The sequence below is a fragment of the Platalea leucorodia genome (assembly GCF_965183815.1).
Source record: "Platalea leucorodia genome assembly, chromosome: 3".
Taxonomy (NCBI): Eukaryota; Metazoa; Chordata; class Aves; order Pelecaniformes; family Threskiornithidae; genus Platalea; species Platalea leucorodia.
In genome coordinates, this window is record NC_138825.1 from 21,931,840 (window position 1) to 21,956,167 (window position 24,328).

At 42.5% G+C, this 24,328-nt stretch overlaps 1 protein-coding gene across 1 annotated transcript; it reads left to right on the top strand.

Moving 5' to 3' along the window:
• Positions 1-1,888: 1,888 nt before the first annotated feature.
• On the top strand, positions 1,889-16,298 carry TLR5 (toll like receptor 5; the record flags this gene model as incomplete). Its single annotated transcript, XM_082306349.1, has 2 exons — positions 1,889-1,902; positions 13,709-16,298. The coding sequence occupies exon 2, from the start codon at positions 13,716-13,718 to the stop codon at positions 16,296-16,298; it is 2,583 nt and encodes an 860-aa protein (XP_082162475.1). The 5' UTR covers positions 1,889-1,902; positions 13,709-13,715.
• Between the last annotated feature and the right edge of the window lie 8,030 nt (positions 16,299-24,328).

The following is a 24,328-nucleotide window of genomic DNA, read 5'->3' on the forward strand; positions in this document are numbered from 1 at the left end:
TGGTTTACATGATGTATATTGTAGATCCAATGCTTTAGGCACCTATGTCTCCCATGCAATGTTACTAAATGCCCAGCTCACTGCTGCGGATATGGGCAGGCAGCAGTGTGCTCAAGAGTTAGCTCAGAAGTGGCCACTTTTTCAAACACCATCAATTTCCAGAAATTGTATTTAAATGAAAATTTAAATTACTATATTTTTTTAAGATAAAAATTACCCTGTTCTCTCTCTTATCCCCCTTTTTCATTCCTGGATTCCTCTTTAAGAATTACAGTAACAGGCAAATAAATCACTTCAGCTACACATCTATCATTCAATCTTCTTTAGTAAGCCTAAGTATGCTACTTAGTATAAGGTAATGTAGAAAATGGAATATAATGACCATTAGAAATAGGATAAGAATGTGAGTAGAGTATCAGCCACTTACAGTTAGCTTGGGTCAGATTAAGGACACATCAGAGGCTCCGCCACACTAGAGGTAAGAGACGAGCCGGCTCTTTCCACCTGTAAAAGCCCAGAAGAAACAGCTCAAGCACCAAGCAGCCAGCAAACACAAATTTTTACATTGCTTAGACTGAGATGAGTTAGTGTGATCATCTTCTACAGATTAAAATGCTTACATTGAGCAAACCTCATAAAAACTGGCTCCTGTGCCCCGGCTGCACCCCTCAGCCTGGTTTCCCCTTGCCCGACCCCTTCTCGGCATCTGGAGGCTGGTATTAGAAAGCTAGGGAGGATTTCCCCCCTGCTGGGGAATTTACCTGCCAGTGTTTCTTCATTGTTGTCTCTACCTTTCTTCTTTTAGATTTTTTTTCCATGCCATATCCACATAATCACTGTTTTCCTCCATTCTTTACCCCTGCTGCAAGGCCCTTGTGGCCTTGATTTACCATTGCGTTGCATGAGTAAACAGCTTAAGTGCAGTTGTTGTTTTTGGTCACTGTGAAAGCTGCTCTCTTTGAGGCAGGCTCCTTCAGCTGGAAAGCAGTGATTCCCCCACTGCCGTCCAGGGAAAGCAGCCTGCCTGACACCACTCAACACCTCAACCATTTAGAATCATTAGAATCGTTCAGGTGCGAAAAGACCTTTAAAATCATGAAGTCCAACCATTAACCTAGCACTGCCAAGTCCACCACTAAACCATGTCCCTAAGCGCCATGTCTTTTAAATACCTCCAAGGATGGAGACTCAACCACTTCCCTCAGCAGCCTGTTCCAATGCTTGGTAACACTTTCAGTGAAGACATTTTTCCAAATATCCAACCCAAATCTGCCCTGGCGCAGCTTGAGGCCATTTCCTCTTGTCCTATCACTTGTTACTTGGGAGAAGAGACCGACCCCCACCTGGCTACATCCTCCTTTCAGGTAGCTGTAGAGAGCGATAAGGTCTCCCCTCAGCCTCCTCTTCTCCAGACTAAACAACCCCAGCTCCCTCAGCCGCTCCTCATAAGACTTGTGCTCCAGACCCTTCACCAGCCTCACTGCCCTTCTCTGGACACGCTCCAGCACCTCGATGTCCTTCTTGTAGTGAGGGGCCCAAAACTGAACACAGTATTCGAGGTGCAGCCTCACCAATGCCGAGTACAGGGGGACGATCGTTTCCCGAGTCCTGCTGGCCGCACTATTCCTAGTTCATACAGGTTGAGTTTTTGAAATCGCTTATCTCGCTTCAGCCGGCTGGTGTGCATGGGGGGAAAACTGAGCAGGGTGACGAACAGGCGGCCGCACTACCCGCGCCGCGGCCACGTCGGGTACGCCCGTTCGTGCCGCGCGGCCCCCGCCAAGGCCGGCCCTGTGCCCGCGGGTTTCCGTTAACGGCCGCTCCGCCCCGGGGGCGGGGTGCCCTCAGCCCCGCGGGCCGCCGGCCGCGGCGGGGACGGGGGCGCGGGCCGGGCCGGCGGAGGTGAGCGCGGGCGGCGGGGTGGCGTGAGGCGGCTGCCGGCCTCCGGCTCGGGGAGCCCCGCTGCGGAGCGTCCCGAGGGGCGTCGCCGGGACAGCAGGCTGGGCCGGGCAGCCGGGTGGCGGGGGACAGAGGAGCCGGCGGGAGGGGTGCGGCAGCCTTACCCCGGTCCTTCGCAGTGTAAACTTCTCCTTCCCTTCTCACCCTCTTTGAGTCGCTAAGAAATAAGACGCGTTATCTGCCCCAAGAGAAGTTTTTGGCACCTGGGTTGCACTTTGCATTTTTCAAAGCAGTATGTTATTTAGCATTCTTTTTTTCCCCAAGGCAGACAAGGATTGTTATGCTCATTTTATGGGAAAAAAAAATAGGTGCGTGAGGTATAAAATTCCTAAAAGGCACAAAGGCACCCGAGCTAGGACTTGATGAGGCACAGCCTCACCCGCACCTGATCTTGGAAGAGTCCCGCTTGCTGCATGTCAGCGGGGTTCCCCACCCCTCACCTCAGTATTCGAGCACGAAACACTGCTTTTGCAGATACCCAGCACTACCTGAGTCTGACGGAGCCGATCAGTCAGCGTCTGATCTAGCTATGTTGCGCAGATGTTTTGATGTAGGCATGCTTCTAGCTCAGATCCAGCCCAAAACACAGCAGTGGCTGCTGCTTTGTTTTAAAATGGAGCAGCGAACAGTTACTGCACACCTTTACTTCAGTGGCTTATGGCTCGGAGCATTCACTCAGGTCATGGGAGAGTGCATTCAATTCCATCGTCTGCCTGAGGGCAAATGAGATACACGCCTTCCTCCTAATTGGTGACAGGCTCTTTTTGGCAATCTTCAGCTTCCTTTTGAAGGTGTGTCATTGTGCAAGAACTTCTAGAAGTTGATTGAGATGGTAAGAGGCAGGAACTAGAGGGGAGGGCAAGAAGGGCCTCCAGGCTGTTCTCTAAGGATGGTTTCTGGGTTGAACATGTGGTAGTTAGAATATGGAAACTGCCCAGAGCAGATCTCCTCCCTCCCCTCCCTTGGCCCCCATACAAACCCCTCATTAGGCTGAAACATGTCTTTGATTCAGTGAATCTTGAAATGTTATTCACTCAGTCGGAAGAGCTGTAACAGGAGGAGAGTGCCTCCAGTCCAAAATAACCACTGCTTCCACAGTTAATGGGTATTTGTGAGATAAAAGGTTTTGGTATTGCATTGCACAGGCAACAGAATTGAGTGTAGCTGTTTTACATGATAGATTAATGTGCTAAATGAAGACATCGCTAGCTTTCTCTCCAGAAAGAGCTGGGTAGGGACAGAATTTAAAACGTAACCTGCATGGGGATTTCTGTTTTGGCAGTCCCTAGGTGTCAAGACTGCAGGTCTTTTATGGATTCAGAAATCAGGTGCAGATCTTTCTACATCCACTGCATGGAGTGTATAATTTGGTCTCCTGCTTCGACTCTAAATGCCTTTCATGCAGGTTAGCCTGTGTGACAGCTATTCTTCTTGGTTGGGTTGGGACCATCTTGCATAAGGATAATCAGTAGATAAGCACTTGACCTGGGATACATAGGCAGGTGAGCCCTAGGACTCTACTACCATACTGTGAGTCAATAAATAGCTAACTCACCAACAGCCTCACACAGGAACTGTTTCAGAAAGGCTCCTAGCTGCTTTTCTACCTTCTTCACTCGTTAGGTCTCCTTCGCACAACAGATTCTACAATACGAATTTATGTCAGCTGTACTTGTGAGTGTAATTTTCACATTTCTCCTCCACTGACAAGTTAAGAGCTAACTCAAATTTATTGTGATCTAAAGCTTATTTCAAGCAAGTTCAGAAGGTATCCTTTCAGCATCTCCATTCCAGGAAAGAGTGGAGCACGTTTGTAACGTCATGTAAATGCTGGGCAGATTGGCTGTCTGTCTCTCTTTTGTACTATATTTATGGTCCTTTTGTCACTGGGCATTTGCAGCTTGTTATCTTTTGATTGCTTTTTTAAAGTCTATTTGCAAAAAGCATACTTGCAAAAGCAAACATCTCTTTGTTATCAGTTGTTCCGTTTGGCTCCACATATTTAGGCACCTGGCTCCATACTCTTTTAATAGTTCCTTAATAAATAACGTGCCCAGATTGGGTCCCAGGAGTGCAGGTGTGGCAACCATGCCATGTCCCCTCCAGCTAGCCATTTAGTCATCTTTGCCAACTTCAGCTACCAAACCATTACTGCTGTTTTATGCCTGACCACTATTTCACAGGTATGACAGTGCTGATAAGCTTTATAAAAAGGTTAGCTTTACAGGTAAGGCTACACAGAGCTCTGCTTGTGACCCTAGGAGTTACAGTCTGAATGCTGCTTCTCTACTTACTGCTACTTCCTCAAGAATTTCTGTCCCATCTGTGAAAGCTGGCCTCCTGTAAGTTAAAAACTTGGCTGTCATTCTTGAGAGTCCTTTCCTATTATCACTTTGATCTTTTCCAGGTGAGAGTTTTAATCCTGGCTGCTTCTAATTATCCCACGAGCACAAAAAAGGACATTTTGCCTCTGGGCTAAATCCACTTTATGAAAAACACAGTCCAAAATGATAGCTAAGAGGGAAGGGAAACTAACAGGAGGGAAATGCTACTTTCATGGAATGGCTTCTAGTCTAAACCAGGCAGTTACCATATGATGACAGTTTTCAAAGAAAAAGAAAGTCAATATGGATTCAGGGTGTGAGGCAAGAATACTTGAGTGCTGACTGCGACCACGCACAGGTGGTTTGTGCAGCTTTGAACGAGCGTCTCGGCTGGAAACAACTGTAGCACCGAGTTGGAAAAAAAAAAAAAAAACAGGAATCTTCACTGTCCTCATTGACGCCTTGACAAGTTGATTTGCTTAGGACCTGGAAGAGCATAAGAAAGCTTGTTGGTCCTCTTCTCAAGCCCAGCTGAGGCTCTCTCTGCCTTCATCATCCCCTGTCAGACACAGGGGCAGTGGAGCCTGGGCTGCCCGGGGCTGGCAGATGGACCAGTGCCCAGTGCCGGGGCTTTGCTGGAACAACCAGCCCAGCTGGCTGCTCAGGCAGGGAAAAGAGCAGGCTGGCTCTGCTCAGGAGGGAGACACTCGAAACAGTGCTGGTGGCTAAAAACAACTGAGCTGGGACCAGGGGCTGGAGTCTGGGGCTCCAGCACCCACCCTGTGCCTATCCAGCTTACTCCTGTCCCCCAGAGAAACAGCCCAGAGCATGTTTCAGTAAATAAACTCTCAAGTTTATTTTCCCGTCCTTCTGGAGACTGCTTTCTTTTAAAGAACTGTTAGAATATAATAAGAATAGAGGAATCACGCTGTCTTTGTGTGTCTGCATCTCATCATATAATCTGAGTGGACATCAAAACAAATAAATAAATACAAATAAATCTAGATGATGAACAGGAACTAGATCGTTACATCCCATAGGTAGCTTCTGATTACCCAAACCAGTGGCTGTTTTTTATGGTCCTTCTGCTATGTCAGATCATTAAATACCTTATTGTCTTGGGTTTTACCCATCAATGATAGGAACTGTCACAGTACTCACTTGCCTTATAACATGCTTCCTGATTTTAAGTCGGAAAATGGTGTATTCGAGTTAAGCATCCTAGCAACTTAAGGGAGAGTCTGAGGGGGTGGGAAGGGGCACATTCATTAATCATCTGATGAAGGAAATTGTTTCTTTTTTAGATAGTAATTGGCTAGAGAGGCCCCATGAAGAAAAGCGTGTTTACATTGCACAGCTTTTTATGAGCACAAATGCATATATTATGATGGCTTAGAGCCTGGGCAAAAGCTTGGAGCTTTATTTTTGTTTCAGTAAGTAGATTTGATCTAATCAGATAACAGCAGCAATACAGATTTTCACAATAGCAGTTGGCCTTTATCTGGCCAGTCTAAGAACAAAGGCTTACTGTTTGTGATATATCTTTCAAGACCTTTTTTACAGCCTAGATAGATAAATATTACAAACAAACTCCTTGTCAGTAGGCTTTCTGTTAGATTAAAAGAAAAAGGGTGCTCTTTGAAGGTCTTTGGGGTTTTTTTCTGAGGAATTTTACCAAGTGCCAAATACAAATAGGCCTTCACAGTCAGTGTGTTATCACCAGCCTCTGGGACAGATGACTATAATTGTTGCCATGAGTGAAGTAAAGACTAATGATATTAGGATATTAGACAAGGATATTTTACTTGTTCTGCACTTTCTCCAAGAAGTAGGAATGACTCTCAGTTCCCTACAGAATTGTGACGTGAACATATGGGGAAAACCGAACAGGAAGATTCTTTCATTTGGATGGCAGGAAGGGACCCAAGAATGGAAGAATGAGATTGAGACACGTTTGTCTATTGAGGTGAATTTCAGTAGATCTTAAGCAGCCAAGTCCCCAAAATCTGATCCAAAAGGTTCTTCCTTCAGGCATAAACCCACGTGGCACCTCCATTTCTGCTGCTGCTCACAGTACGTGTAAGCCGTTGCACAGGAGCACCGCAGGGTGAGGAGCCTTGCACAGCGATTGCAGATGTTGTGGAGATCAATATGAAGAACACAGTCCCCAGCAGGCCTCCTCGGGGGAGCCTGCAGGGAGCACTTCTAGCAGAGCTGCAGCTTTGGGTCTAGTGCAGGGCATACTAGCCATGGACATTTTCTGTCAAACTTTAGCCAAGGAAAGGAGAGATCTCTGATATTATGACCCATTTAAACCACTAAAGGAAGTGGAAGACCTGAGTACTTGGCCTTCCTCAGTCTGAGAAGCTTCAGTCTGGTTCTCACTCAAGGAAACTGCTTTAACCATGAGGCTATAAGCACGTAAGTATGTTAGGTAACAGTACCTTATATCTCTCCTGCAGAGGCTTGGCTGTGCAAACAAGAATGCAAGAGCTGTGAGGATTTTTTGCTGAGCAGGGGTTGGAAGATAAACTCCTTGAGTTATTTCAGAATAGAACATTACTTGCTTGATTTTGGTTGTTTAATCCAAAATGCTAGTTTAGCTAAAATCCATAACCAGACTTCATCTTTAGAGCCCAGTGCTGACTGTAGAATTAACAACTGGTGTTACTGTCCTCTGCTTCCCTTTGTCAGTACACACCTCTGGCATAATGTTGCACCCCATCAGTATTCCCCTTGTTTTGCAGAACTGGAACTCCTCAGTGCTTTTAGCATCTCCTTCCACTTTGAGGTACCAGTTTCCAAAGTTACAGCCTCTAGCCTCAATAGCTTTGAGCCATTCTCAGACAACTTGAAAGTCACAGGTAACCAGCCCAACTGTTCTAGATACTTTCGAGGAAGTCTCAGCCCCGTGACATATAAACAACAGCGACGAGTTTCCATCGTTTACAGTGGGGTTTGCTTGTTATTCCCCTTTTTTTGTTGTTGTTCTTTTTTCAAGTCTGCTTCATTCTGTCTGGGTGCTTCCACAGAAGGGTCAATGCAATCCAAATAAGATGGGAGCTGCACTAGCCATGTACCAGGGATAGGCCACGTAATTGTGCGTGGGCTGCGTTAGGTTTGTGCCTGCTTTCTGGCCTTCATTCTGAGAGTTTGATCAGGGGTTACTTTTCTGACTGGGCAGCTAACATCCAAAATTCCCCAGGCAGGTAAGTTAAGTCTTGCCTTTCATCTAGACTAAATAGCAATGTGGAAAGAGGACAGACGCAGTAGGTCATACTAATGTAGGAGTTAAACCCCCTTTATATGCTGGTGTACTTGGTCCATGCCTAAGCTGAAGTATAGTGAAAAGAGAAAGGGACTGAAGAAAAGAAGATGGAGATGGGAACTGAGATCGTTCATTGACATATCAAGTCTCAGGTCAGGAGTAGAGTCTCGCATAGGCTCCTGCAGCAATTCTGGGTTGGCTCAGCTGTCCCACACTGCTAACCTGTGAGAGACCATTTCAGCCCTAACTGCCAACAAGCTGTATGTGTGTTTCGTTGTATCTTACAGATCAGCTTTGTCCTGTCAGCGTAGCTGAGTGGTAATAGACCGTTGTATCTACCATAACCCCTTTCCTGGAGCCGTTCCAAGCACCTTATAAGCAACATGGCCAAAGAGCAGTTACAGATGTACAAAGATCAGGTATTTAAACTTTAATACTGTCAGGACATGAACATTTTCCTAACATTTGTTCTTAAAAGTAAACTGGGTTTGAAAGAGGAAGGAGGAGGGAAGAAAGAAAGGATTTTTTGACTTTGTTGGGATTCTTGTACCAGAACTTGTGGACTGAATCAAGAGCGCTTTGAAATCTCAGAGTCCTCCTAGCTGAGATTATCTATACTGAGTCAGGCTTTACCTGAAACTAAGCAAAAATGTCCTCACTTACCCAAAGGTCCCAAACTCCTGTTCATTGTTTCCCTTTCCCAGTGGCTCTTTCATGCCCATGTGCCTTGTACCTGCAGCTGCTTTATTTATTGATACTGTTTGTGAATGCTGCACTTTGCTAGCGTCTGGCAGAAAGATCTGGGGTTAACTAACTCTTCGAGGAACGGGTTAATCCCTTGTCCCAAAAGGATTTAACAGCTGACTGTTGTTTCTGGTCTGGCAAAGACATCCTGCAACCTTTGTCAGTAGTGTTGGACACCATGTAGAGGCACAGTACAACAGAACAATTTCATACTAAGAGCATAGCTACTTCAAGCAGAATTCAGAAGCTGTATATGGGCAGGACCCCCAATTCATTATATCACAACTGTAAACATGTCCATTCCTATCAAGTGGGACAGCTACTCCAGTGAACTGAGAGGGACAGAAGTTGGCAAGAATGTATTTATATTAGTATCTAGCAATCAGAAACAAAACATTTGAAATTATATGATTTTCTACAAAGAAACATCTATTGCTGATTAGATTTGAAACCAGAGAATTATTTCAAATCTTAGAATTTGTCAGAAAGCAAAAGTGTGGCACCAGTCTGTCTAGAAACTTACTCAAAAACAGTGCTGCAAACTCAGTGTAGGTTAGGTTAGACGAATATAAAACAGTCTCTGTTCAGTTAGCTGGACTCTGGACATACAGAAGTTGGCTTAAATATATTTTCAAAACATTCACAAGAAAAGTTGTACACTGATGATGAAGGCAGTGCGCATATCAAATTTGAAGTTAAATCAGTGTAATTTTATACACAAACCCATCTCACTATAGAAAAGAAATAATAAGGGACAACAAAGATGGTCTTTGTCTCTTTAGCGCCTAATGTATTTGAGTATAGAGGGGAGAAAAGAGGACTATCTTCTAGGCATTGATTTTACAGGCAAGAAATAGACTCTGAAGTTGTTTAATCCTATCTTTATTTCTGTCCTTTCTCTGGGGGGCTTTTGTGCTACCTGTGACAACTAGTGGTGTTTCACAGAAAGACATCAGGGTAACAGCAGCACTCGTGCAGGCTCCAGGTGAGCTCTCACGTCTCGCTGTCCTAACAGCAAGGCCCTTAGCTATGGAGCTAAAGAGAAAAAAAGCCTTCCAATTCGGCAGTAGGATTAATGTTTATCCCTTAATCCTTAATCCTAAAGCAGGCTTGCGGCAATTAGGGATGAGATTCTCACATGCTCATCAAAAGATACTGCTACTTTTATTATATATATACCCCCCTACTCATCTGTGATTCAGTGACCTACAGAAAATGCCCTGGATGTTTTTGGGAAAACTAGCATAAGCAAAAAATTTACTTTTTTTTTTTTTGGTGCAGATAATGAAAAATATACCAGCTTTACCTCTGTCTTTACCTTGTTATGTACCGACCACATCCCAAACACCTAAATGACTGGTATTCTTGGTCACAGGACTTCATCTTTGTGGAATTATTTCAAGCAATCTGTGCTTGTGGTAGGCACACAATTCCTCTGACTGAGTCGTCATCTAGGAAAAATCTCCTTAGGAGGATATCATGGTCACTGCAATAGGTTATTGAAAAGATTTTTAAACTTTTTAAATCTTACTGATGATTATATCAGACTGATCTTCTCTAGAGTCCACCCAGATAGCCAGCACCTCTGCTGCTTGGTTCCCCAAAACCTACGGCTGACAATTGAGAGCCCGCTGCTTGTTTTCATAAGCACATATGGTACATGTCTGTTCACTTCCCCTGGCATCTGCTGGTTCATATTTGACCTAGGGTTATGTGGCGGAAGCACAGGAGGCTGTTGAAGAGAGTAAGCATGCTACTGAATGCTGTACAAAACCACTTCTGAGACCAAAATTTTCCTTTCAGGTCGCTCTTTTTAAAAAGTAAGCAAATCCTCTCGGCTATCAGCAAAGACAAAAATAGGGTATGTAACCTGTTCTTTGTTTATGGGGACTCCAGTGCATTTTTGTTGGGGGTGTGGAAGGGGGAATGGCAAGTGCTTTCTAACTCTCCATGGGATACTTGTTACTCTAACTTCTTTCCTGACTTGCGTATATCAAAAAGGAGGCAGTCTTAGTCCTCCTCTTCAGCTATACTTCAGACCCTGCTTACTAACAGCCTCTGTGGATATCCTAAGGTGTACCCAGCTGTGCCGAGATGGACAGCCACTACTACAACATCCACTCTGGTCAGTTCCCTTCCTTTGTTGCTGTGCTAGTGAAGGTTTCAAGGTGATTTAAAACCAAGTTCACAAAACTGAGTTTTAAAAAAAGTTAGTACAATAGTGTAGGTCAGTCCAGATGACTGAAAACATCTGCATTGGCCTTACCTGGTCCAGACGCACACTTCCTGAGGAGGCTGAGACCAGAGCTAGAGTATTTGCATTCTGTACGTACTCGCTTGTTGCCTTTAGATCTAGGTAGAATATCCACCCTGCATTGTAAAAGTTCTTTCCATTGCTCAGAAACATACCCCGCTTAGGACTTTCCATCCCAAAAGCATTTGCTGCATTTTTCCTCCCCCTCCTACTTTTCCCTTTCCCTTTCCCACTTACCCCTTCTGACATCAACACAGTAGAAGGAAACAAATCTCACACGCTGAGCTCTGGTTCTCTAAACTTCATTACTCCAGTTTTCAATAATGAATGAAGCATTTACACATCCCTTCATTTCCATGTCCATGCACAGGCACATAACTGAATGGGTTGATCATCAGTTCGTGCAAGAATATTCTTCCCAAGTGGTTTTAGGTCCTAATGTACAATGGCGAAGGGTTGTATAAAATGCTACATGGAGGGATTCTGATAAATTAAAAATCTTTGCTGTCCTTATGAGAGCAGTAAGAGCCATTACTTACTGCCAGCATCCTCCTCCTGCTCATGGAGGGTCAGGATTTGGGGGAAAAGGTAGAAAAAACTGAGGGAGCAAAGAGCTTAGAAATGAAATCTTCCTTGTCACCAAACCAGAGCAGAGGTGTAACAACTGTTAAGAGATTGTTAGAGACTTCTTTAACTTACACGAACGTGGAAAAGCAGATAAGTGTAAAAGCAAAGGTGGCTAGAAATATTTCACCGTTTTCTTGTTTTCTTAATAAAACTACATTTTAAAATTTAAAACCAACAGCGTTTTCTAATTCTTCCACTCTAAACATTTTGAGCTTTTGCTTGTGGTAAGTTGATACACATGTTTATTAAATTTTGACTTCCAAAGTACTTTCTATTTGTCACTGCTTTTGGTGATGCTGTGATTTTGCCCAAACTTTAAAAACCAGCCATAGCATTTGGGCAACTACAAGGAATGGAAATGTAAACGTCTGGAAGATAAATGTAATTTAAATCTATTTGTGCTAACCATATTATGGTGTCAACAAGAACCACTGTAATAGTTAACAAATAATAAAAGGAAAACTTGGTGTTTTGTTTTCATAGTTCAAGCAAAGAGAAAAGTTAAAAGCAAACAAAATCTTGAATGACCTGCTGTATGTTGAGTTGTGTCTTTTTTAATAACCTACAACATTTTGTTGTCACAAACACATAGTTTACTGTTTATAATGTCCCCTTTTAACAGTGCGTGCTAGGTCAAAAAAAGAGGGTAGAAAAGACAATTATTTTCTAGTATGAGGAATTATTCCCCATAGATGCAGTTAAAATCTCTTAACAGAATTTTGATACTCATTGCCTGCAATTTGCTTTTCTTTGCAGCACATCCTAAATTCCTTAGTGAGACAAAATGTGAAGGAAATTTGAATGCCAGGACTTCAGAATTGAGCACTCTATCCTATATTCATAATCTCTTTTACTTTCAAGAATCAGATCTTGTCCCAAAACCATGAAATTGTCTTAAAAAATGACAAGATTAGTATTTTAAAGTTGCAAGGTATGTGTGTCTCCCACTTGGTGTTTGAGCCTCTAGGGTGGAAATCTGCAGACTCACCCTGGTAGTCACAGTTGTTACAAGTTAAGGTTTTAGTATAATCAGATGACTTTGATATTAGGTACAGTGAGATTGTGTCAGTTATGAGATTCAATGGTACTATAATATCCTTGTACTTCCTATTTAGCAGATGATAGTCTCTAAAAAATGGCTAGCTCTCTCACTTGGTATTTGCAATGGGAATATCATAGTGGTTTCTACTGACGTACTTTTTCATTTCCCAGAAGTCACTTTGTCTGACGGCAACAAGCATAAGATGATTTTAGTTCAAGTGTAATATTCTGCATAGAATTTTGTACTTGGGCTTTAAAGAAGCAGTGTGCTCAAATCATAATAATAATTAGCAGGGTTTACCTCTTTATAATTACTGGCTCAAAGCCCAACTTTTTTCCTCTCTGAAGTAGATTTACTTTGCAGACGTTAGATGGCCATTGGGGGTTTGGTTCCACAAGGATTTACACTTACCAATTTTTAAGCAGACTGTGCTGGAGGTCACAAGAATTCTTCCATTGCGTTGTCATTTAATTTCAATAGATGTTTTTTTAAGAGCAGAGGCAGATGGTTGTAATCCTAAAAGTTTTTTTTTAAACTATAGTACACAAACAACCACTTTAGGGCTAATAATTTGCTCAATAAAAAAGACCTTCCTTGTTTTGAAGAGGTTTTTGTCTCAGATAAAGAGAGAGACAGGCAGACAGATGGCATAATGCAAGGAAAATCCAGAGTGGGAATAAATTAATAAATGAATTCATCAGTGAGCTGCATAAATTATGTTATGCACCTTTCTGTATAACTTAGGAATTTACAGTTCAGGAAATGTCGTTTTTCATAAAACGTGAAATTTTGCAGCACAGTTTCAGGCTACCACATTTTTTTCTTTTCCTTCACTGTTAGCCTTGTTCTGCCTATACTTTCAAAACTATTTTACAACCCTTTCAAGAACAATTTCACGTTGCAGGGTTAATCTGACGCTCAAGGAGCCCCAAAAGAGGTCCCCCTTTTAGAAATTCATGGCTGTTGTTAGACACTTCTGTGCGACAGCAATCTGAATTCCAAATAGCGTGATTGCCCTCATCAGGAGAGCACTCAGAGAAAGAGCAGCGTTGGCCTGCTCTGTTGAGATGACTTGATGACCACACCTTACTTTGGTAATCCAAACTGTTTAAACCTGTTTGGATAACTGATTAAGGAATTAAGCTAATACGCCAGCATTATCAGTTCCATGATGCAAATTAAATAGCTAGGTCAAGATTTTCACACCTACCTAGTGGGATTTTGGTGCCGCCTTTAAGGTACATAAAGGAGGGTTACTTTTCAGGTCATAGGAGGTGCTTCCATCTCTTTGGGACACATCTTCTGACCAGCCAGCCTATCAGATGATGCCTGTTAGCCTTCAGAGAAAGGATAAATCCCAAATCACAAGTGATTTTTAGTGTGACATTAGTCTTTTATTCGACAACTGTTAAAAATGTGCTCTGTAACTAACTGCATAGATAGCCAACTACAGAATTAGTACTTAACTATTTTCACTTTTTTTCACATAGATTCGTGATGTTACATCAACAGCTAGTACTTGTCTTTGGAATATCACTAGCTAGTGATATATGTGCATGTAGAAGTTGTTATTCAGAAGCCCAAGTCTCCCGATATCATTCCTGCAACCTCACAGATATTCCACTTGTGCCAAAGGATACAGTGAAGCTTTTGCTAACTTTCAACTATATCAGACAAGTGACTGCAACTTCATTTCCACTGCTGGAGCACTTGTTCTTGTTGGAAATCGGAACGCAGCATGTCTATCCTGTTACCATAGGAAAAGGAGCTTTCAGGAACCTGCCAAACCTTCGTGTCTTAGACTTGGGATTCAATAAGATTCTTCAACTGGATCTTGATGCTTTTGTGGGCTTGCCAAGTCTGACTGTACTCCGTCTGTTTCACAACTACCTTGGAGATTCCATCCTGGAGGACCGTTACTTTCAAGGTTTGAGCTCATTAGAAGAATTGGATCTGTCAGGGAACCAAATCACAAAACTTCAGCCTCATCCCTTATTTTATAATTTGACAGTCTTGAAAATTGTGAACCTGAGACTCAACATGATATCCAACCTGTGCGAAAGCAATCTAACTAGCTTCCGAGGAAAACACTTTTTATTTTTTAGCCTCAGTTCTAATTATTTGTACAAGACAGATGAAATGGCCTGGGCCGAATGCCCAAATCCTTTCAGAGATATTACGATTAACACACTGGACCTTAGTGGCAATGGCTGGAGCACAGAGAAAGCCCAGTATTTCTGTACAGCCATTAAAGGGACTCAAATCGGTTCTTTAATATTTAGCTCTCATATAATGGGTTCGGGATTTGGCTTTAATAACTTAAAAAATCCAGATAATGATACGTTTGCAGGACTAGCAAGAAGCGATCTTCGTTCACTTGATATTTCAAATGGTTACATTTTCTCTCTCAAGTCTTTAATCTTTCAAAGCCTTGGTAATCTGGAATTGCTCAACCTTTTCAAAAACAAGATAAATCAAATCCAAAGGCAAGCATTTTTTGGCTTGGGAAACCTAAAAACTCTCAATCTCTCAAGTAATCTTTTAGGCGAGTTGTACGATTATACCTTTGAAGGTCTACGTAGCGTAACGTATATTGATTTACAGCAAAATCATATAGGGATGATTGGTGAAAAATCATTCAGTAAATTAGTAAGTCTGAAAATAATTGATCTCCGAGACAATGCCATTAAAAAGCTCCCTTCCTTTCCACATCTGACCTCTGCCTTTTTAGGTGACAATAAGCTAATGTCTATGGTTGGCACAGCAATAGCAGCAACGCACCTTGAATTAGACAGAAATTGGTTGGCAAACCTAGGTGACCTGTATACTCTTTTCCAAGTTCCAGATATGCAGTATATCGTCTTAAAACAGAATCGCTTCTCTTACTGTGTGAAAAGTGATAATGTTATAGAAAACAATCAGTTAATCTACATGGATCTAGGTGAAAATATGTTACAGCTTGTGTGGGAGAGAGATTTATGTTTGGATGTGTTCAGGGCACTGTCCAAACTTCAGGTTCTACATCTGAATAACAACTACCTTAGTGCACTTCCACAGGAGATTTTTAGAGGTCTAACATCTCTAAAAGGACTTAATCTGGCTTCCAACCTATTGTCTCATCTTTCTCCTGGGCTTTTTCCACAAAGCCTAACAAACCTAAACTTATCTGGAAACCAGCTTTTTTCCCCTGAGCCTGAAGTCTTTATGACTTTGAGTATTCTGGATATAACTCATAATACGTATGTCTGTGATTGTACTTTAAAGAGCCTACTAGTGTGGCTAAATGAAACCAATATAACCCTAGCTGGCTCACAATCTGACAGGTACTGTGCATACCCACCTGCATTTGCAGGGGTACCACTGTCGTCTCTGACATATGACGGTTGCGATGAAGATGAACTCCAGCAGACGCTCAGGCTCTCAGTATTCGTCTTCACCTCCATCACTCTTCTAATGTTTTTGATGGCAGTCATCATTTTTACTCGCTGTCGGGGGATTTGTTTTGTCTGGTATAAAACTATCACCCAAAAAATGATAGGCAGACATTCACAAGTAGCAGATAAAAGTGAATACAGATATGATGCGTATTTGTGCTACAGCAAAAATGACTTTGAATGGGTCCAGAATTCTTTGCTAAAGCGCCTGGATTCGCAGTATTTTGATAAAAACAGATTTACCTTGTGCTTTGAGGAAAGAGATTTCTTGCCTGGGGAAGAACATATCAACAATATTCGTGATGCCATTTGGAACAGCAGGAAAACAATTTGCATTGTGACCAGGCAGTTTCTCAAAGATGGGTGGTGTGTGGAAGCCTTTAATTTTGCCCAGAGCAGGTACTTTTGTGATCTGAAAGATGTCCTCATTATGGTAGTGGTTGGGTCACTTTCTCCATATCAACTGATGAAACACAAACCAATTCGAAACTTTTTACAAAGGAGTCGATATTTGCAGTGGCCTGAAGATTATCAAGATGTAGACTGGTTTTTAAATAACCTTTCTTGCCAAATTCTGAAGGACAAAAAAGTGCGAAGGAAAGCCAGTGGTATAGAGCTGCAGACTGTAGCAACACTCACACGTTGATAGTGTATGGGTTGCTGGCTTTCTAAATATCCCATTTCCAGCTGTGCCATGGCAGGAATAAACAGAAGTTTGCGTCATCTTTCCTTGAAAAAGCAGGTAGAAAGATAACTATTTCAGTATAAATCCTTCTAAACATGGAGACAGCTTGAAAGCAACCAGCAAATATATGAAAGTGCAATTATTTTGTGGACTGTGACACACATTTTCAGAAGACTTAAATGAATCACAGATGCTTCACATTTTGGATGCTCAGCTTCAGACACTTCAGTCCTGATTTTTGGAGTACTACTTACTTACAGGTCTGTTGCAGTCAGAGAACGATGCCCATGGTTGTTTTTTTAAAAAGAGGCCATGGTACTGTACGGGAGTGACATGTATGCTTTCACGTATGGCCTAGCCTGACATTGGTTCCCAGTTTACTTACTCCTGTGCTTTCTGAACTCTGTAACTTTTCATGCTCTGTTTCAAAGTAGAATCAGTGCTTTGCACCTTTATGCTTTAAATTGGTGTAACACAGATTTCATTTATTTATTTTCTACTCAATTAGCCTCAGCTTCTCAACTGGAACGTACAAACTTTCAACTTCATTCATCGCCTTCCCCTCCACAACTTCTCTGCTTGGTGGTAAAACTACAGGCATCCGTCTGCTTCACTTGCTGGTGTTTCAGCCTGGTGCTTTTTCAGTTGAGGTGTCTCCTGCCCTGCAGAGAGGAACAGGTATCCCCTTCAGATCTGAAGCAAGCCTGGGCTTGAAAAGCAAACAAGAAACTACCTCAGCAGCCACGCGGGCTGTATACCGGCAACATGGGCGATAGCCCAGTGACTGCCGGACAGCTTTCACATTCTGGGAGTGGAAAGTACAGACAGCTGGTGTGTAATTTGGGTTGCTCTCTGTACATCCTGTGTCCTGATCAATTCTAAGGTGTTTTTCTGCTTCTACTGAAACGTTTTTCTAGAGTCATTAATGCCTGGTAGTCTCTTACCTCTCTAATCATGTTACCAGTTTGTTCATGTATGTGTCTTCAGGGGGTTGTTCAGGGTAATTTTAATAAAAGTCTGACTCAGTGTTCACTGTTACAGAACCTGCACCTATTATTTCGATGGTGACGTATTCCTCCAGTGTACCGTTCATCTCGGTTTATACATTTATTCAACAAAAGCTTACCAAAATAATTTCAGTATGGCCTCAGTGAGTTTTTCGCTGTAGTGAGGAGGCAGGAATGGGAGGTTTTATGTCTGTCTTGACCTTCGCTGCAGACAAGTAAGACCATCTTAACTATTTCGATGGAGATGAAAAAGTACAATCCACTTCATGTAAATGCAGTTGTTTGAATATAGATGTGCCCGTGGCTGATCTAATTTACTGTCAGCGCACCAGTATACAGGATTTCTATTGATAAAATTACTACAGTAAAATATTACTTCCTTCTCAATCAGCATCCTCATTCAGGAACAGAAAAGGGCTAAACCTTGGAAAATTTTCCAGGCGGCATGGGGCGGGGGGGAGCGGACTAGAAAAGGGCCTGGACTGTGCTGATGAAGCCCGGGGTGTCGCTGTTGGCTCGGGTAAGAGCTTAGGGCTGCCCAAACTCCTCCTGCCTCCCCTCGGCTGCAGCTGCTGGCGCTAGGGACCAAATGCTGCTGCAGAGGGAGGGCTGGAAAAGAACCAGCAGCCCTGGCTTCCCAGAGCCCCCGTGGGCTGTCAGAAAAGCCACCCCCTGCATTTCAACTCTCTGCATTTCTTACAGTTCTCTGAAAATGTCAACCTTTTCCTTTTTTTTTTCCCCCCCAACCAGTGCAAATATTTATAGGCATCCTTTAAAGTCAGAGGTTATACCAGGGAGTATTTCACACCAAAAATCACTGACAGGTAGCCAAAGCAGGAATGAATCCGTACAATGAAGATCACGTGCAGGTCTAGGCTGTTAGCCTATGGATCTGTACATGGTGTAAGAGATGGGAATTTTAAAAGCTTACTTAAGAAACTATATTTGAATGAATGTCACAAAACATTTTTGGTCAAATGTTAATTGAGAGCCCTCTCCTGTTAGGACCTTATTGTGTAGTTACAAGACACTCCTATCACTTCAGATACTTAAAACTTACTTCTGCTAACCTATATATGCAGGAATGACAAGTAGATACAGAAATTACCGAGATGTCTTTAACCAAGGCTTTTCCATTTTGTTTGAAATGCTTCTGTCTTCTTCATGCTGATGCCACTGGTGGGAGGTGGCTATATAAAACTGGCATTTACTTCAGTCTTTGGAAAGGTCTGACTTTTTACATAATGTTTTTAATAAAACCTTTGGATGAAATTTCATTGTCTGCCTCTCTGCTTACATACCATTTTGGAAACTCAAAGAGATCAAACCTGTGTCAGGAGCAGCTGGGAAAACTTCTTTCTACCACAGAGGCAGCTCTGAAACCTAGAAGTAGCCCAGCCCCCATCTGCCCCTTGCAAATCCTCTTGCAAGGGGTCTACAAAAGGCAGTAAAGGGATTTTTGGAGAACATGCTACTCAGCCATTCCTGACTGTGGAGTGGTTTGCAGGCATGTGAATAACTGCAGTGTGAAATTTTAAAGACACCCAAAATAACTTTCTTTTTCACTTCACTGTGAAACCACTCCAAGCCTGAGACTCTCGGAACAAATGCAGTTGGTACACTCTGTCCTAGACAATGAAAAATTGACTTCAAATAGATCATAGGACGCTGATGACCACCTCTGTAGAGTCACCTCTCCTTAAATGACAAAGCCTGGGGAATTGTCAAGAAAGGGCTGGTGCAGACTTTATACTCCTCTGCTCAGCAGGAACCGCAAAAGCATCCTGTACAAAAATGGAGAATGACTATGCTTGATGAATTAAGGCCATAAATTGAGTCTCAACCTCATAACTATTGATCAGATTCCCTTCAGGCTCACTGGGAACATTACTGCTCTATTAGAATTTTATGGCTCTTTAGTTAAGGATACTCTCATCAGTTTTACTCACCCTCCTCAGTGAAAGACATTAACTTGTTGGAGAGTGTCCAGAATAGGGTGTGAAGTGTGACGTGGCTCTAAAGCAAGCCATTAAGACGGAAGCTGGTGAATTTATTTGCAGTAGCAGCACAGGGAATATTCAGAGGACAGTGACTCAGTGCCACATGGTATCAGCACAGATATTTAATAGTAAAAGCCCAGCCCCACCATTGCAACATGTATTGTGAACATTAACTGGTCAAGCAGGCAGCGTTGTTCAACAGTAACAGCTAGCCAACCTGTCAGAGTCCAAAGATTACATGGGCACCTACTCGACATCAAGGACCAGCACTCAGATTCTACAAACACGTTCCTGTGGAGGGTACCAGAAGCCAACAATGATAAGCCCACATATTATTTCGCATTTTACATGACTGTTATTTCACATACAGTGACATCAGGCTTCTCCTCCCCCTCCCATCCAACATGCACACCAGTCTCAGCAAAGCGTTGTCCAATTATATTTGCTAATGCCAACTGCTAATCCCTCCTCAGAGAGACTGTTCAACACACTGGTAGATCTATCACCTTGTTAATTTACAGTTAGTACCCATCATTGCTCCCACCCTACATCCCAGTAGCTGTACTAACCTCAGGGGAAAACGCTAGCATAGATAAAATACAGAGAGTTCAATCTCTTGAGTGGGACATTCCTACATACGTTGCTCAGAATCACTCTGCCTTTCTTTTCCTTGTGTCACATCATTAACTCAGCTCATTTGCAGACTTCTGGGTCTTTTTCAGCATGACAGCTCTCCTACTTCTCACTGCCAGAGACCATCTGGGTTTCAGATTATTGCATCCTACCTTCTCAATTTCATGTGGTGCTGATTATTTTACAATGGCTTTAACATGTTCTCTTCTTGCTGGAACTGTGAATAGCAGTAGTCCAGTTAAATCACAAAGCAAGGCCCGTACCTGGCAAAATGCTTACAGATGAAGAGCAGTACACAACTGAGTGGCAGGAGCGAGTGGTGGAGACGCTGCAAATAGAGCAGAAGCAGCACATGCGAATGTCTGGGAGATCAGCAAAGTTAGGAAGGGTACGTATGGCAGTCTAAGCATCTTGCCATCGAAAGGGGACTTGCGTTCCACAAGACGTGGAAACTTGAAGGAAGCAAAGACAGACAAGGAACAAGATAGATCTTACAAACCTGATCAAAAATAATACCCTAATACACTAAGCAGATTAACTTAGAATAGGACCAGCACTAGCAAATATTTGCAAGGTTTCTTTGCACTATACAGTACTGCCAACAGCAAACATACAGTTGTGTGAAATAAGGCTTCCAAAATCAGAAGACTGGTGAAAAACCCCAAAAGATTAGAAAACAATTATAAATGTCTGGTATTTGACCCTGTAAGACCACATTTTTACACTTTCTTCATCATGATAAGAAGGTAGATATTCATGCAGTCCATGAATACAAGAGCCAAGGCTTTAAGAAATAATTCAAGTATTTCAGGACTTCTGCTTAACTGTGAAGTATCGCTAAATTAGTCAGGCCTTGAGCAAAGAACAGCTTTAGGAAGGTGGTGAAGAAAAGATAGGCTGACCTTTCCAGCTTCCCAGTCCACTCTGGGCGATGGTCTTACATCACATATATCCTCCTTCATTCTTGCAAGATTTTGTAGTTGTTGCTGATAAATAGGATCAGCAAAACTACGGCCTTGACTGCAATGAAATAAACCTGAACGAGAAGTGATGATATGAAGACTTCTCATACAGACAAATTTACATCAGTAGTCCTTACAAAGCCTCTTCTGGTGGTTATTCCATTAGGCTGCTTGTCAGTCTCTGAGAGGATATCAAACACCTTTGGGATGCCAAACAGCTCATTCTGCTTTTGGGTACAAGCATTTTTTCATACACAGCTTTTAGTTACCCATTTTCCATTTTGTCCCTCACAAAGATGAGCTGAGCATCTCGGTCTTCAGTTTCACTGTGCTGCCATCAAAGATTCTACATACCTGGAACGGAGCTGCAGGTGCTGCTCCACCAGTATTTCCTCCACCTAAACAAAAGCTGCAAAAGCAAAGTTTAAAAGCTGAGATTTACCCAGAAGGCCACTGTGAGCACAGACACGAACCACAGGGAATGCTGGATGCCAAGCAGGTACCAGAAATTTTCAATTCAGCCTCGTTAGTCAACCTTGTATCACATTTAGCCATTATTGTTGGGCCAATCCAACTCCTGCATGATTCTGTCTCCACAGAGATTGACAGGAGGCTTCTCTTCCCTTTCTAACCTTACCTTTGCTTTCTGTCTCGTGAACATACAGTGTAGTGGGTGCCAAAAATAAGTCTACATTTCCTTTCCCAATATGCAAAAGTCAGTATATAGGTATGACATGAGTTATTTCATAGCGCAAACACTATCTATTCATAGCAGATTCTGTTTGTTTCAGAGATGCGGTTTTCCTTCCTTTTAGATAGCCTATTGTTTGTCTTTTCCATTTGTATTAAAAATAAAATCTTTTAAAACGGCAAGTAAGAGAGAAAAATATATTTCTTCTGAAACTACCAGTTCTCCAAACAGGAAGGTTAGCTTTTTCCTGTTTAGACATTATGTTCAAAGAAAGGAAGTCGGGATTTTCAACGATAATAATAATTACATGGTATGTAAACATCAGTAAGTATCAAAGAAGGCTTCAGTCTTTATTTAGTGCGTCCCAAATGCTACACTGCTGTTTAGAGTTTATCTTTACTGGCTCACCAGCCTCTTGCAAAAATGGATTTATGAGCAGTCATTGCACTGGGTTGATCACCTGTATGCTTGCTTCTCGCGAGCTTCCAGTCTAAGAACAGCATTATTGGGCTGCCTCAAGCCTGCGTGGAGAGCAGTGATGGGGAGCAGTGGGGCAAACTGAGAAACATCATACAAAACAACAGTTTGATGTGACAGGGGTTTTTTTGCATCAGGATGTTTCCAGGCTGCCACCCTTTTCATGCTGCCACTCAAAGCTAAATACTTCAAGCCATGTCTGCTGATGCTGTTCCTAAAAATTGAATTGGCAATGGAATTTCAGCATTGTGATTAGATGCAGTATCAAAGATGTCTAGTACACATGGCACCTTGTAATAGCAAAGTTGGTCGTGCTTCATAACGATTCTATTACCTTCTCTTTGAAGATGGAGGAATTGAGGTGGAGAGAATGAAGTTACGTACCTTTTGTCATGGGCAGCATTGGGAAGAGAACTCAGGTTTGACAAAGGATGTTATTAAGTCTGTTTGCTCTGTTTTGTAGGAGCTTTACAACATGCGTTTTTATTACTTTGGAAACTAAAGTCTTCTATTTATCTGCAGAACTAATTAGCAGCGTAAGGTCTCCAGTTAATATGCCACCAGTTTGCCTGTGTGGGGCAGAACTAGTTTTACAGGGAGGAGAAGATAGCTGAAGATTCAACGAGAGTTTGCCATCTTGAGTGCCAGTGATGTTGGGATGATCTGGGCCTGTTCAGGATAGGAGCATTCACTGGGCATGTCACTGGGAGTTGCTAACACTTTTCAGGTAGCCACATGGACTGGTATTTCTGATGAGGGCTTGCAAATTGAGAACAATGGGAAAAATGGTGAAGGACATATGGCCTAGTCCAGATGAAGAAGTACCTGTGTGAATACCAGCAATGGAGTAGGGAGAACAGGGAGAAGGCAAAGTATTTTTAAATACATGAACTCTCTTTTGAGAACTCCAAGATACTAAAATTTCATCAGTGATCAGGAAAAAGCTTTGGAATGAGCCATTTGGATATGTTGCTTCAAAACAATGAAGCCTAAGAATTTGATGTGAATAGGGAAAAAAAAGGTAAGAGAATTAATGGTAGGAAGTACAAGAAATGCACAAACACATTCTGACCTCACAAACCTCCTTCTTCCGAAGATTTGATATTTTTGAATTTACTCCTACAGCTGCTCATCGGAAAGGAAAACCCGAGGCCCATGCACCCAGCCTTCCTTTTGGGATGGTGAGAAATGCCCAGGTGAATCACTTATTTTGTTCTAAGAGCGTTAGCACTTGTAGCCCTCCCGACATAAACATTCAATGCTCCTGAACAGCAGGCCTTGAATTTCTCACTCTTTTCCTAGGGAGAATAGCTTTCAAGCTGCAAAGCGAGTGCATTCCAACTGCTCCTGTTGGAAGCATCTTGCAATTGTCAGTGTCAGCTTCTTTAATTTCAAACTTTAACTGCTTTGTAACTCCTTTTTATAACCTCCCTAGTTCTACATTGTCAAACATCTCTGGACCATCTTTTGTTGCAAACGGATTTGTACCCACCCAGGAAAGGACCGTCCTGCGCTGCGAGCAAGGACTGACAAGAGCTGGCATGTACGCTGTGTGGCAGGAATGTGTGTGCCGTTAAATACAAGTTGGGAAAGATCTACAAACCATTTACCTAGGTATGTCTACCATACTCACAACCCAGATTTCTGAGAAAACTCGCAGATTAATCACAGCCCTCCCTCGTGTCTCTGAAGTCTGGACTGCACTTTTCCTGCCAGAGGCATGACTTTTTAAGAAGTTGCCGGCTCTGCCTTCAGCTGTAGCAGCCAGTGCTGCCCCTGACAGACCTGATGGCACAAGGGGAAATACAAGCACGTGTGGAACAAAGAGAAGTCCAGAATGCACAGCGCCTTTACAAAAATCCCTCGATACTCTTTAGGGACATGTCCAGCAAGAGGAAAATGCAGGCTATCTGTTATTACAAAGCTAGTGGTATTTCACTCAGTTCTGTCTTTACAATTCTTTATCAGGAGTAATTTGGAATGTGACTTGATGGAGAACAGACTCTAGCTGGGAACGACAGAGCTTGGTTAGTTTAAATAATGAAGGCATTTCTTCTTTTTTGTTCCTAAAACTTAAGACAGGCTTTAGAAAAGCCCAGTCAGTTTTCTGCCCTGTTTTCCATTTTTGTGCAATTCTCCTAGCCAAGGTTCTGGCTGAAGATGGAAACAAATCACTTCCTGAAAGAAAAGATAGGTTGCAAAAGATCTGTAGTCTGATTTG